Source organism: Nyctereutes procyonoides, unplaced genomic scaffold (genome assembly GCF_905146905.1).
Source record: "Nyctereutes procyonoides isolate TBG_1078 unplaced genomic scaffold, NYPRO_anot_genome, whole genome shotgun sequence".
NCBI lineage: Eukaryota > Metazoa > Chordata > Mammalia > Carnivora > Canidae > Nyctereutes > Nyctereutes procyonoides.
Genome location: NW_026575143.1, coordinates 1,426,067 through 1,440,445, shown reverse-complemented (window position 1 = coordinate 1,440,445; position 14,379 = coordinate 1,426,067). Strand labels below are relative to the sequence as shown.

The 14,379-nt window shown below is 48.2% G+C and overlaps 1 protein-coding gene and 1 long non-coding RNA gene across 2 annotated transcripts; one reads left to right on the top strand and one right to left on the bottom strand.

Annotated features, from left to right (window-relative positions):
- Window positions 1-305: 305 nt before the first annotated feature.
- FZD8 (frizzled class receptor 8) lies at window positions 306-3,259 on the bottom strand. The gene has a single exon (XM_055308695.1). The coding sequence runs from the start codon at window positions 3,081-3,083 to the stop codon at window positions 996-998; it is 2,088 nt and encodes a 695-aa protein (XP_055164670.1). The 5' UTR covers window positions 3,084-3,259; the 3' UTR covers window positions 306-995.
- A 1,610-nt stretch (window positions 3,260-4,869) lies between these two features.
- Window positions 4,870-7,879, top strand: LOC129499074 (uncharacterized). Its single transcript, XR_008662293.1, has 3 exons — window positions 4,870-5,419; window positions 5,870-6,013; window positions 7,718-7,879. It is a non-coding gene; the product is annotated as an uncharacterized LOC129499074 (long non-coding RNA).
- Window positions 7,880-14,379: the final 6,500 nt, after the last annotated feature.

The window sequence follows — 14,379 nt, the reverse complement described above, 5'->3', positions numbered from 1 at the left end:
CCATTTACGTACACTAAGGTGAGTCTTGTTATCCATGGATCAGGAAAGGGCTACCATGAAAAACACCATCTTTTTGGGAAGGTGCAAAAACTCAATTTTGATTTCAGTTCAACAGTGATATTTACTTTGCTAACAACTTAAGAACTAGAGTTTAACAGGTCATTTTCTCCATGCCTAAAGTCAGCATACAGAATGAGAAACCAGAAAAATGTCCATTTTTTTTTTCAATGCATCCTTGGCAAGCACTTAAAGGTAACAGCTTAGAAGAGGCGGGGGGGGGGGGGGGGGGAAGGGCAATGCTTAAATCATTTATCAAAAGTCATTTTATTGACAAAATATAATACTTATATTTGTTCTTACAGGGGTGGCCTCTAAACTTTTTACAAAAGAAATGTACAGACTGTATATCTTTGGGTATGTACATATTTTACACATTTTTACAATTTAACAAATAATTATATAAATACATCCTCTAATGTAAGAAACCCGTATTTACTTGGGGCGTATAATTAAGACATTTCTTGTTTGTTTATTTAAGGCATTTGCCTGGTCACTAAGAATACCCAAACCGTGCAATTCCATTCGGTCGCGGTCATCCCTCCTCTAGGATACGTTAGGAGTAACAGTTTACGTAGCAGGATCGAGGGAGAGAAACAGGTCCCTCAGGTGCAATCTGTAGGTCTGGCTTCAAGCTCGGCACATGGCAACCAGCGAGGGCTCCAAACGCAGCAGAGTCCACCGTCCTCTGCCAACAGATTAACGCCTGGCGGGAAGAGCTCCCCGCGTCAATGGAGGAGAGGGGGCTGGGTCTGGGAGCCTTCTATGCCAGGTACTTTGTTCTAAGTGAGTCATTTAAGTCCCAGCTAATGGATACCATTAAGAGTTCATTATCATGCTAATAGCAATCAACACGATGAAGGGGTGGGAACCACAGCCCATCGAGTGTCCCTTCGCTGCACTGGGTTTCCTCGCCACCCCCCCCCCCTCCCCTGCACTCAGACCTGGGACAATGGCATCTGTTTTGGATAAGACACGGAGCTGGCCGTGCCGGATCGCCACGTCAGGCCGGTGCTGACGTCGCTGTAGAGGGATCCCGCCCCGCCGCCCGGGCCCCCGCCCCCGGCGCCCCCAGGTCCCCCGGCGCTCCCTGCGGCCGCGCCCCCCGCGCCCCCGCCTCCCGGGGCGCTCTTGCTCGCCCAGCAGCAGCGGGTGCACAGGGCACGCCACGACTCCAGCGTCTTGCCAGACCAGACCCACACGCCCGAGGTGATGCCCACCACCAGGCACATGAAATACTTGAGCATGAAGACGGCGTAGTCGGGCCGGCGCGCCTGGTCCGGCTGCAGGTCCCGCAGGCACGGGCAGTTGTGCGTGGCCTCCCAGCGCGGGCGGTTGTGCTGCTCGTAGAAGAGGCAGGCCACCACGACGGCGGCGGGCACCGTGTAGAGCACGGTGAACAGGCCCAGGCGGATCATGAGCTTCTCCAGCTTGTGTGTCTTGGTGGGGCCGCCCTGCTGCTTGATTACCGAGCGGATGCGGAACAGCGACACGAAGCCGGCCAGCAGGAACATGGTGCCAATGAAGAGGTAGATGACGAGCGGCGCCAGCACGAAGCCGCGCAGGTTGTCAAGGCTCTGGTTGCCCACGTAGCAGATGCCGGCCACCGGGTCGCCGTCCACGGAGCTGAGCGCCAGCACGGCGATGGACTTGACGCTAGGCACCAGCCAGGCGGCCAGGTGGAAGTACTGCGAGTAACCGGCGATGGCCTCATTGCCCCACTTCATGCCCGCCGCCAGGAACCACGTGAGCGACAGGATCACCCACCAGATGGAGCTGGCCATGCCGAAGAAGTAGACGAGCAGGAAGACCACGGTGCACAGCGCGGGGCCCGTGGTCTCGTAGCGCACGTGCTGCTCCACGGCACCCAGCTCCTCGTACTCGCCGCGCCCGCCCGGGCCGCCCGCGCCCGCGCCCGCCGCGCCCGCGCCCGCCGCGGCCGCCGCCGCCGCGCCCCCCGCCCCCGCGGTGCCGCCCGCGCCCGGCGCGCCGCCGCTGCACGCCACCTTCTCGTGGCCCGCCACCAGGCGCACCAGGTAGCCGACGGACACGAAGAGGTAGCAGGCGGAGAGGAAGATGATGGGCCGCTCAGGGTACTTGAAGCGCTCCATGTCGATGAGGAAGGTGGACACGGTGGCGAAGGTGGACACGAAGCACAGCACGGACCACAGACCGATCCAGAAGACCGTGAAGGCGCGCTCGTCCTGGCTGAAGAAGGGGTTGTGGCAGGGCAGCGCGCAGTTGGCGATCTGGCCGGTCTTGACGCGATTGTAGAGCGGGTGCCGCTCGCTGGACACGCTCACCATGGGCGCGCGGCACTGGCAGCCCGGCTCGCAGGGCGCAGGGCCGCCGCCAGGGGGCCGCGCCTTCCCGCCGCCGCCGCCGCCGCGCGTGGGGGGCGCCGCCGCGTCCCCGCCGCCGCCGCCGCCCCTGCCGCGGGACGGGGGCCTGGCCCCGGGCGGGCGGCCGTGGCCGTGGCCGTGGCCGCTGCCAGACGGCGGCTGCTCACCCGGGGGCGGCGGCGGCAGGCGGCGCGGCGGGCTGGGCGCGGCTGTGGTCAGGTCCGTGCGGTTGTAGTCCATGCACAGCGTGTCGGGGTTGCCCTGCTCCGGCAGCCGGTCGCAGCGCATGCGGTCGGGCCAGGCGAAGCCGTACTGGCGCATGAGGGGTGCGCAGCCGGCCTTGGCGCGCTCGCACACCGAGCGGCACGGAGGCAGCGGCTTCTTGTAGTCCTCCAGGCAGATGGGCGTGTACATGCTGCACAGGAAGAACTTGAGGTCGGGCGAGCACTGGATCTCCACCAGCGGCCAGAACTGGTGCACCTCCAGGCCCGCCTCGTCCTGCGTGTCGTGGTTGAACTGGTTGGGCATGTACGTGTAGTTGTAGCCGATGCCCCTGCACAGCGGCACGGTGATTTCCTGGCACGCCAGGTCCTTGGCCGAGGCGGCGGCCGCGCCGCTCGAGCGCTGCAGCAGCGCCAGGGCGGCCAGCAACGAGGTCACTTCCAACAGGTAACCCCACTCCATGCTGCGCGCCTCGGCCCCGCGCCCCCGCCCGCGCCCGCGCCCCCGCGCGGCGTGCACAGGGCGCCGGGAAGTCGGCGAGGGAGCCGCCGAAGCGGAGAGCGAGCGCCCCGCCGGGCGCGGCCCGCCTCTGCCGGAACGCGGGTCTGCCGATGACCTAGTCCCTTCCCGGGACGCGTCCGCACGAGGGGCCCGAAGCCTGGGCCGCGGCGGCGCGGGTCCTGCCGGCGTGCGCCACGGTCCCCGGGGAGGCTCAGCCCTGTCGCGGCCCCCGGGCCGGCCCCCCGCGCATCGTCCCGGTATCGCCCGCTGGCTCCGCCGCGCGCCCCGCCACTGCTCCACGCGGCGCCGGGGCCGGGGCCGGGGCCGGGGCCCGGACTCGGGCGGGCGCGGAGGGCGGCGGTACAGCAAGTTTCCCTGCGGGCGGCGGCGAGCAGTCAAGATGGCTGGGCCAGGCCGCTCCCGCCGCTCAGCCCCGGCGGCCCCGTCTCGGTCCCCGGGGGCTCATGCTCGCCCCCGGACTGCGCCGCTCCGCCGCGGGGGTTCAAGACCTGCCTCCGCGGAGGCCGCCGCCCTCTTCCCCCGGGGCCGGGCGGTCGCTCGGGCGGTCGCTCGGGCGGTCGCTCGGTCGGTCGCTCGGTCGGTCCGCCGCTCCGCCGCCGGGACTGACAGACTCCGCCTCTGGTAAAAGTCCGCTCCGCGCTCCGGGCCGGCAGTCGGGCGAGGTGTGCGCAGATCCCCTCCTGCGAGGCTCACGGAACGGAACGGAACCCAGACCCCTGAGCGGCGGCCCCGCGTCCAGCCGCCGCCGCCGCCGCCGCCGCCTCCTCCTCCTCCTCCTCCCCCTCCTCGGCGGGAGCTGAGCCCTTCGCCCAACTTCCCGGCCGCGGCCCCGTCCGCGCCGCCGGCCGCCTCATGAATATTTATACGGCGCGGACTCAGTCTCCGCCCCCGGCCGCGCGCGCCAATGGCCGGGCGCCGGGGCGGGGTCGACGCGCTCCCAGGGCTCGCCGTCCTTAAGGCCGCGCCGCGGTGCCGCTGAGCGCCTCTGCGGCCCGAGGCGCCGGTCACCTTGGGACCGGCTGTGGAGAGGGGCTCGTCGCGACCGCCTCCGCGAGGCTCCGCGCCGGCCACGTCTCGGTGCCCTGCCCCCGGGCCTGTGTGTGGGCGCTGGGACGCGGGTTCATGCGCGCGCGCTCCCCAGGCTCCTTTCAAGCAAGACCGGTCGCTGCCGACCCGTGCCCCTGGGCGCGGGGGACCCGCGGCCGCCCGCGAGCTGGACGCGCGCAGAGCCCGCGAGCGCGCGCCAGAGCCGCGGAGGGGCCCTTGGGGTCCGCGCAGCGGCGCCGTCGGGGGGCTGGCGCTGCGGGGTGTGGGACGACGGCCTTTGGCATCGTTCGGCTCTGGGGGGCGGGGCAGGCGGCCGAGTGGCCAGGAGAGCCTCAGTTTCCGTCCCCGAAGAGTGGGGTCATGGCTTGGGTTTCAAAGGGGGCCCCGTAGTCAGGCGGGATGAGACATGTAAAGCATCCGGGACGCAGTGTTTCCCTATGAAAGGATAACGTCCTTTCGGGAAGAAAAAAAAGACAGACGTAAGCAGGGCGGACTGCGGCCGGACCCTCTCTCCGCCTCGCACTTCCTTCCGGGGCGCACCACGTCCCCGCGAAGCTCCCGCGGTCTCCAGGGCCTCCCCCCTGCGGAGAGCCGCGGGGGCGGGGCGGGGCGGGGCGCGGCGGGGCGCGGCGGCCGGGGGCGGCCGGGAGCGGCCGGGGGCGGCCCGCGGCGCCGCCAGCACGCGGACGGGGAGCGCCCCGCCGCCGGCCCGCGGCGACCTTAAGACGCGGAGGAGGCGGAGGCCCGGGCCCGGCGGCCGGGCAGGTTCATTTACGCTTGTTAGGGCAACCCAGGGGGTTGTCTTTCTCCTAGAATGGAGTGTTTATTTCTTAATTGATGTGCTGTTTCATTTAGCGCTTGTGTGGGACTCATGCTGTGGCTGTAATTACTGTAATCTCGGGAACAAGCATCTCAGTTAGCGGGAGGGTGGCAAAGCACGTTCTCTCTCCGTCGCGCCCCCGCCCCTATTCTCTCCTCTCTCTCTCTCTCTCTCTGCCTGAAGATTTTGTCAGGTTTCATAGCAGGAACGAGTAGGGCTCAAGAACAAAAGTCGTCGAGGGTGTGGGAACGGAAAAGAATCATCAAAGGTACATTTGAGCCAGTTTTTTGGGGGGGGTGGGGCGGTGGCCGCTGGCGGCTGTCCTAAAGACCACCCTTGTCACGGAGCGAAGACGACGAGCATCTACAGACTGAGCTGATGGGACCTGCGTCCTCCTCCCGTTTTCTGGGTTGGTTCAGCACCCTTATTATGCACCACATTCTAAGCGGGCAGAACACCCCCCCCCCTACTCTCCACCCCCCACCTCCACTTCCAGGTTTTGGCAACTTCTGTTATTTTGACCAAGAATTCTAGGCAGATCCATCAAGATGTATATTTTTTTTTTACTTTTTTTTTCTTTGATTGAAATCTAGTAAGAACCTCTTTATGCTGAAAAACACTTCCTTCCTACTTTTGTTTTGGAGACGCTAGACTCCATAGGAATCCAATTCAAAGGCTTGAGAAATACTGTATCAGCTAATTCAGCAGAAAATGATTGCTATTCAAAAGTGCAAAGACTTGAACTTTACTTGGTCTTTTCAATGAATTTCTTTCCCCTCTCTTCCTATTTGGAATTCCTTCTTACAGTGTGCTGCATGGGGAAAGTCACCTACCTCTTCTGTTCCTCCCTTGTTCACAGAGGGCCCCTCACCAGGACGTCAGGTGCAGAGCAACAACAGGGAATCGCGGGGGTTCGGGGCGCGGATGGAGGCAGTCAGTCCCCCGAGGAGGAGGACCTACTGGCCGCACGTTGCCCAGGGGCTGGTCTCCAAAACCAACACAGGTGGTGAAAAGTTCTGCTTTTCTTCAGCAGGAGGATGTCAAATACTGAAGTTTAGAATTACATTATATAAATTTACTAGAATTGGGTAAAAACAAACTGACATTTGAAAAATGAGGCTGAAAATAGTTGATTTTGGCTTTTAATCGGCATTTAAACTTTTTTTCTTTTTTTATTTTTTTGAGACAAGATGAAAGCTTTGATGATGTGGAATGTGGAAATTTTTGGTAAATATATTAAGCTCGCAGGAGAAAATAAGCAGGCAAAAGTTCAGAGCTTTAAAAAAATCATGGTACAAGCTATTTGGGAGATTTTTACTGGCTTGTAAGATTAAGACCACTTACATAAAAAATCATTAAAATTTACTTTTAATTGAGAGGATATATGAATAGCACTTAAATTCACTATTAAACAGCTACTTGACAATCTTTGAGAGCAGAAGAGACTTATGAAGCTAACTGGTGTATCAAAAGCAATGACAGCCAAAAGATACCAGAATCATTTATCAACATTGCTGGCTAAGTAACGATCTTTTTTTCTCTTGTATGTAAAGCAGCTGTTTTTTTAAGGGAGGGGAAATAGTTTTAGTAGTGACATCAATAATGTAGGGAACTTTCTAGAGGGATTTCTGAACAGATGTCTTGTTACTGAATAGCCTACAAGCATAATAATAATATATACAGTTGAGGGCAGGAATTTTTTTTATAATAAATTTATTTTTTATTGGTGTTCAATTTGCCAACATACAGAATAACACCCAGTGCTCATCCCGTCAAGTCCCCCCCCTCAGTGCCCGTCACCCATTCACCCCCACCCCCCGCCCTCCTCCCCTTCCACCACCCCTAGTTCATTTCCCAGAGTTAGGAGTCATGCTCTGTCTCCCTTTCTGGTATTTCCTACCCATTTCTTCTCCCTTCCCTTCTACTCCCTTTCACTATTATTTATATTCCCCAAATGAATGAGACCATATAATGTTTGTCCTTCTCCGATTGACTCATTTCACTCAGCATAATACCCTCCAGTTCCATCCACGTTGAAGCAAATGGCATTTGTCATTTCTGATGGCTGAGTAATATTCCATTGGATACATAGACCACATCTTCTTTATCCATTCATCTTTCGATGGACACCGAGGCTCTTGAGGCAGGAATCTAACTTATAGGAGGGAATGTTTCATAAAACATTGGATGCCAGATTACATATGAGACGATCAATATAGTATATGTCTTGACTTTAAGAAGCTTTGGGGAAATTATGTTTCAGTGGATTATAGTTTAAAAATCCAATATAAAAATCTTGATACCAGAGTGGGCCCATGTACCAACACCAATAAAACAATCCATTCAAGAGTAAATAGAGAACCCTTTAGTGACTAATAAAAATTCTCAGGCATTGTGTAAAACAACAATTATTTCTTCCAAAGCTTTTTTTTTTTTTTTTTTTTTTTTTTTAAGGGAAACAACCGAGCACTGTATCATTGGAGAATATAAAGTTTGACAGGATAATATTGGGGTTTCTGGATGTTTTAAAATCTTTCAGAAAAGTATGTTTTTAATCGTCTACACATGGATGGAAAAGAGGGTGGAGGTCAACCAGACCTGCTTCAATTTATATTAGAAGTAAAATGGGAGAGATTATTTTTACATTCTTCCGTATTAACGTTAAGTTCTATTAATGATCATCCTCTTCTGCTTTCTCTACCACTAGGGAAAGGATTTTGTCAGAAGGAAGTACTCTTTGCTGTGTCTGCTGTCAGAAGGCCCACTTGTGAATGTGTGGAGATAACTGAGCCAAGTATATGTTACAGACCAGGAAGCAGATTCTCACTTTACACGTAGCTGCCACTTTGAAAAATGGCAATTGCACTGTCATTATTTCATTTTAGAATTCTTCTAAAATATATTTTAAAAATCAATAATTACTATTTTTTTCCCTCATTCACACTGGAATATGGGCCAGATACCAAAACTCTTCATGCCATAGGATGCATTGTGTTTTACTTTGGGAACTTTCAGGGCAATAGACCACTAAATAAAACTGGCTTAGTTAAGGAACACACTTAATTAACATCATATGTCAGTAAGTCTGGAAGCAGGAGTTCCACCATTGTGACTCAGTGTTAGCCTGCAGACAGAATTCTAGGCTCTTGCCTTCCTCTTTGGTTACGTGGGGGCCCTCATTGTTAGATCATCACATTTCATAGGACTGCAGCAGAGGAAAGCAGAGTGGTGAACCTGCCCCTGTGCTTCTGCCTTACTAGAAAAGAAAACATTTCCTTGAAGATCTTCCCTTTAGGTCACACTATTGGAACCCGTCACACCACTCTTACCTGCAAGGGAGGCTGGGAGAGTGACCAAATCAGGTGGGCTCTAGTAGCAGGGAAGTCAAGGAAGTGAGAATGGCTATTGAGCAGATAAACCACAGTCAGCTGCAGATTACTGGTTGAAATTAACTTTCAAGCAATATCATTTAGCCAACATGCCTAGTCTTCCGGAGTATTTTGTTCAGACAATTAAGTATGATCTAGATCCAAGAAAACCTTGATATCTACATTTTTTTTTCCTTTTGAAATTCACACAATATAATTTTCTGTATGGTTGGTGTGAAAGTAATGTCAAAATAGTTTACTACTTGCTTTATTTATAATATGTATAAACTGGGTAGTATAACTGCTTAGTTCCTATTTAAATTTTTTTAAGATTTACTTATTTATTTATGATAGACATATATATAGAGAGAGGGGCAGTGACAGGAGGAGGGAGAAGCAGGCTCCATGCCGGGAGCCTGACGTGGGACTCGATCCCAGGACTCCAGGATCGCGCCCTGGGCCAAAGGCAGGCGCTAAACCGCTGAGCCACCCAGGGATCTCCTTAGTTCCTATTTAAAAAAAATATTTTATTTATTTGAGAGAGAGGGAGCAAGAGCAGAGGTAAGGGCAGACTCCCTCCCCACTCAGCAGGGAGCCCGAGTGGGACTCTATCCCAGGGTCCTGGGATCATGACCTTAGCTGAAGGCAGGTGCTTCACCAACTGAGCCACCCAGGTACCCCTGCTTAGTTCCTTTTTGTTAAGCCTCTTTCTTCCCTTTTGGAAACTTCATTAAAAACAATGACACGATTCTGGAATTTTATACTTCTTTTAAGTCTTACACCATATAACTGTTAAAAATAGCTAAAATATGCTATAGGAAAAACTGTACCGAATCCCATCTCTGAAGGGCTCATGTAAGTGAGAGAATCTTTGTATTAAAAAATGCTGCTGGGGGATCCTTGGGTGGCTCAGCGATTGAGCGCCTATCTTCAGCCTATCTTCTCTCTCTCTCTCTCTCTCTCTCTGTCTCTCATGAATAAATAAATAAAATCTTTTAAAAATTTTTAAAAAATGTTGCTGCATAAGAGTTAACTTCTGGTAACAATGATCCATTTAAAATGATGGTCTGAAATAATAAGAAAATGTACATTACTAATACAATAATAACTATGGAGGCACTAAGGGCATGGAGGTGATGGAGATGGCAATGGCATTTCTTTCTGTTTTGTTTATCTTTAACCAGGTTCAGGTAATCAGATGTAATATTTATTTGAGAGGTGATCGCAATTGTTTTTTTTTTTTGTCTGATTTGAGCCTCACATGCTCTTTCAGAAGCAATTGTACTTTTATAGTACTAACCTTATAGTTTTTAATAAGTATGATTCATAGTATAATTTATAAAGACAAAAATAAGAAAAAAGGTGCATTAGTAGATGGAACTTATTGAAATCATACCACATTAATATGAACTCCTGGTATGCTTTCTCACAACACAATCCAGTAGGGTTTGGTTTGAAAAATTCTACTCTAGAATGTGTTCAAAATATACTATTAAGGGACACCTGAGTGGCTCAGTGGTTGAGCGTCTGCTTTTGGCTCAGGTCATAATCCCAGGGTCTGGGATCAAGTCCTGCACGGGGATCCTTGCAGGGAGCCTGCTTCTCCCTCTGTCTGTGTCTCTGCCTCTCTCTCTCTCTGTCTCTCATGAATAAATAAATAAAATATTTTTAAAAAGAGGATATACTATTAAGTAAAATAAAGCAGAATAGAGAACTATAATGGTATAAGCCCCAATTATGCATATATATGTATAGAAAAAAACTAGAAGGAGTCCATAAAAATATTAACTATAGTTGTATTTGAACTGGATTAGCTAGGTAATCTTTATTTTCCCTTTTCATAATGGTCTGAATTTCATACTTAGAAAAAAATTACCTTGAAACAACCCATGATTTAGCATTTATGTATTATTTTGTGCTGTTATTTTATATAGTTTTTCTTTTTTCCTTAAGTGGATCAAAATTACCAAAGAACAAGAATCATGACTTAGCTATCTTCCCCCCCAACAGAGATTCTATTCCATGTATATGCTGTCAAAACATGTGATAGCCAATATATAGATGATTGATGTATCGTCTTTACCTTTGGTTGAATTCTCTATCCCAGTGCTCCAGAGCTATCTTCTGATTGAGAATCTGTGGTTTTGAAAGGGATGTGAGGGAGGAAAGGATGAAGTTTGTCATTGCAAGGCCACAGAATTGGCATTAGAAATAGAACTCTGGTGGCACCAGCCTTGTCTGTCCTTGGTACAATGTCCAGGTTGGCCCTTGGCTGATGCAGCCTATTGCTCATGATATTAGGCCACTCACATGGTATTCCATAGTGATATACCAAACTGTCTGAACCTTTCTTTTTACTGGTTATGGGTAAAGTACAAGTTAGTGAGGAAGGTTGTGTGCAGTGGTAAAGACGTGATTTGGAACAGGCTGCCCCAGGAGGAATTCCAGCTCAGTTATTTGCTACCCATGGAGACAGACAATCTATAGTCTCTCTGAGCTTCATTTTTCTTCATGCTCAAAGTATGTAATGATAAATATGTGTTCCCCATTGGTTACGAGAGTTAGATGAGCTAAAAGCTAAAAGGCAACAAGCACAATGTCTAGACTTTGATACATGAATTGAGCTTTGTAATAGTTTACTCTTAATGCCCTGAGTGATAGGAAATATATCTGTGACCACAAAAATTGCTGCAGGATGAAGTTATACTGATCTTACACTTAAAACATTTTTTTTTCAGTGGTAGGGAGATCTCTTTTACCTCACATTGATAAATTCAATAAATATTTAGTACAAGTTGTTCTGGTTACTATTAATGTGTAACAGTGACCCCAAATCTCTGTGGATTAAAACAACCATTATGTGTGTGTTCACAATATTAAGGATCAGGAATTTAGAAGGATCAGGAATTTCGGATCTTGCTTGGGGCCTCTCTTATAGTTGCAATCGGTTATCTGTAGGACTGCAGTCACCTGCAGACTTGGCAGGGTTAAATGACTAAGCTGGCTGACGAATGCGGGTACCAGTTGATGCTGGCTGTCAACTGGATCACCTCCACGTGTACATTCCAATATGGCAGCAACAGAATAATTGAACTCCTCACATGGTGAGGCATTCCACAGAGTGAGCATCTCAAGAGAATTAGGTAAAAACTGCATTTTGTTTGTTTTGTTTTGTTTGAAGCGATTTAGCAGCAGATTCACACAGCATCACTCTACTGTGCTCTGTTGGTTGAAGCTGTAAAAGTCAGCTCAGATTCAAGGGCAGGAGCACGTGCTTTCCCCTAATGGAAGGAATTTAGGGGGGCGTATCTTATTTTATTTATTTATTTGTTGTATATATTTTTTTATTGGAATTCGGTTTGCCAACATACAGTATAATAACACCCAGTGCTCATCCCGTCAAGTGTGGGGAGCTATCTTTTAAAACAGCCACACCAACCAAGTGCCAGACCCTATGTTAAATGTAAAGGCTATCGAGATAGGTGAGACATTGTATTAGAGTTCTCTAGAGAAACTGAGCCAATGGGATATATATGATTTCTTATGAGGAATTGGTTCATGTGATTGTAGAGGCCGAGAAGTCCCCCAGTCTGCCATTTGCAAGCTGGAGACTCAAGATGGCAGTGCTGTAGTGATGGTATGGGGTGGTGATAGAAGTGTTGGTCGTGGGGATGGTGTTTATGCATGTGATTTAATGGAGACAGTAATAATACCTAATTTTAGGTAGCATTGTCTCTGTACCAGGTAATTTGTAAGTTTTGACTCATTTGATGTTCCCAACAACCCCATAAGGCACATAATATATTATCCTCCATTTTACATATGAAGAAATGGACAATCAATAAAGATTAAAATAGAGAAAAATTATAGGGTATAACTTTAGTTGGGAAGCCATGGAAAACTTTTCTGAGAGGATAATTTTTAAGCTTAGAGCAGAATGACAAGAAAGTGCCCAATATACAAAGTTCAGAGTAGGCAGGGGGAGGCAGCAATGCCTTTCAGTTGGTCAAAACCTGAGGCTGGGGTGAATGGGTGATGGGCACGGAGGGGGACACTTGACGGGATGAGCACTGGGTGTTATTCTGTATGTTGGTAAATTGAACACCAATAAAAATTAATTTATAAAATAAAAAAAAAAAAAAACCTGAGGCTGTGATGATATCCTAGGTTCATGTGAGGAATGGCCAGGGCAGTGGGATGGGGCTATGAAGAAGGTATGTGGATCTGAGAGATTTTGGAAGTGGAATCAGCAGGACTTGTCTGATACTTGGGTCAGGAAAGTGGATAAGACTAAATAGTTCTCATATATCATACACACAGCAAAGCATAGGCCAAGTTTCCTCCACTGTCATCTTTATCCTTTCTACAGCTGGTATCTCACTCAGACCTGCAAACAGCCTCTCCAGTCAGGTACTATATGCCTATTTTTCTCATGAGGACACTGAGATTTAAAGAAAATGAATAATTTGACCAAGATCACACACTTTGTGAGGTAAGCATAATACTCAATATATGTGTGATTCCAAAATCTTTCTTCTATAATACATTTTGTTTTAATTCAGAGACTTTTTAATCCATTTTTATATGTGGGCATTATAGAGGACTATATCCTGACTTCTTTCACTTTGCCACTAACTCATAATCACCAGAATCAGATTTTTCCACAAGCAATGTAAATAATTGAGTAATTTATATTTTTAAGCAGATTTAAAATACCAATTTAAAAATAACAAAAATGGTCAAAATCAAAATTTTATTAAAAATATCTATATTAAGATGCCATAAAACACTTACCAATGATGAGATATATGCACACTTCTTTAAGATACATTATCACAATGTAAAAAGACATTATCACAATCAATTTAAATAAGACTAAGTAAATAATCATAGATGTGCCTAAAGATACATTGCATAGAGATTTTCCCCACAGTATTGTTTACAATGATTAACAAATATGGAACAAACCAAATGCCCAACAATATAATTTTAGTTCAGTAACTAAATGGGTGGTCTTTAAAAAATAAAATTAGTATCATGTTTTAATAGAATATCTAATAATGTGAAAAAGATAGTCACTATGATGCATTTGAATATGGAAGTTCATAAAAAAATAGCTACTGCATGATCTCTTATTTGTTAATGGATGGTTAGATGCATGCATGCATGTAGGTGTGCATAGATGAATGGCTAAGTGGCTAGGAATCTAACCAAAACTAAATAGAGTACAATTCAGTGGTTGGATTATGGATAGTAGAGTGTGTGTGTATGTGTGTGTGTAAATATATATACCCAAAATCCAAATTTTATAAATATTATGTAAATTTACAAATACTCTATAAAAACATATTTTATTCTATAAGAATAAATAAAAATAAAAGTTGATGCATTTAAAAAATTTTAAATACATCATTGTTTTACCCCAGATTTTATATATATATATATATATATATATATATATATATATATATATATATATATATATATAATATATATATGTTGTATACATAGTATACATATACACACACACATATATATAAAGAAACAGAAGTGTTGAAAGGCCCCACAATGCCTATAATGTTACATAACAAGATGAGCAAAAATGTCAGGATTGAAAGCCTAGTCTCTAAATCCCTCGTCAGGTCTTTACTGTTATACCCTTTAATTGTCTGGAAAATTAAAAATTGATCGAATCTGTCTAAACATCGTTGAACTCTACTTCAGTTAAGACTCTTCCCTCATTTGTATATATTAAAAACAACTTCAATTCAAATGAAACAGAAAAAATGTTAAAAGCTTTTCTTACTGTCAGAGTAATATGAATGTAAACAATATGAAGGAGCCCTTCAGATGGTTTAATCTAAACAAATAAAAAAATTAAGAATTCAGCCTTGTTTCAATATTTCCCCAGAAGATAGACTCATAATTAAACTTTTCACCTTTCCAAATTACTAACTCTGTATCCTGCACAGTGGGTGGTTTTCTTTCCAGACATTCTGAC

Excerpts from the sequence above, each read along its gene's own strand:
- FZD8 (XM_055308695.1), bottom strand. The coding sequence starts at position 3,083 with ATGGAGTGGGGTTACCTGTTGGAAGTGACCTCGTTGCTGGCCGCCCTG.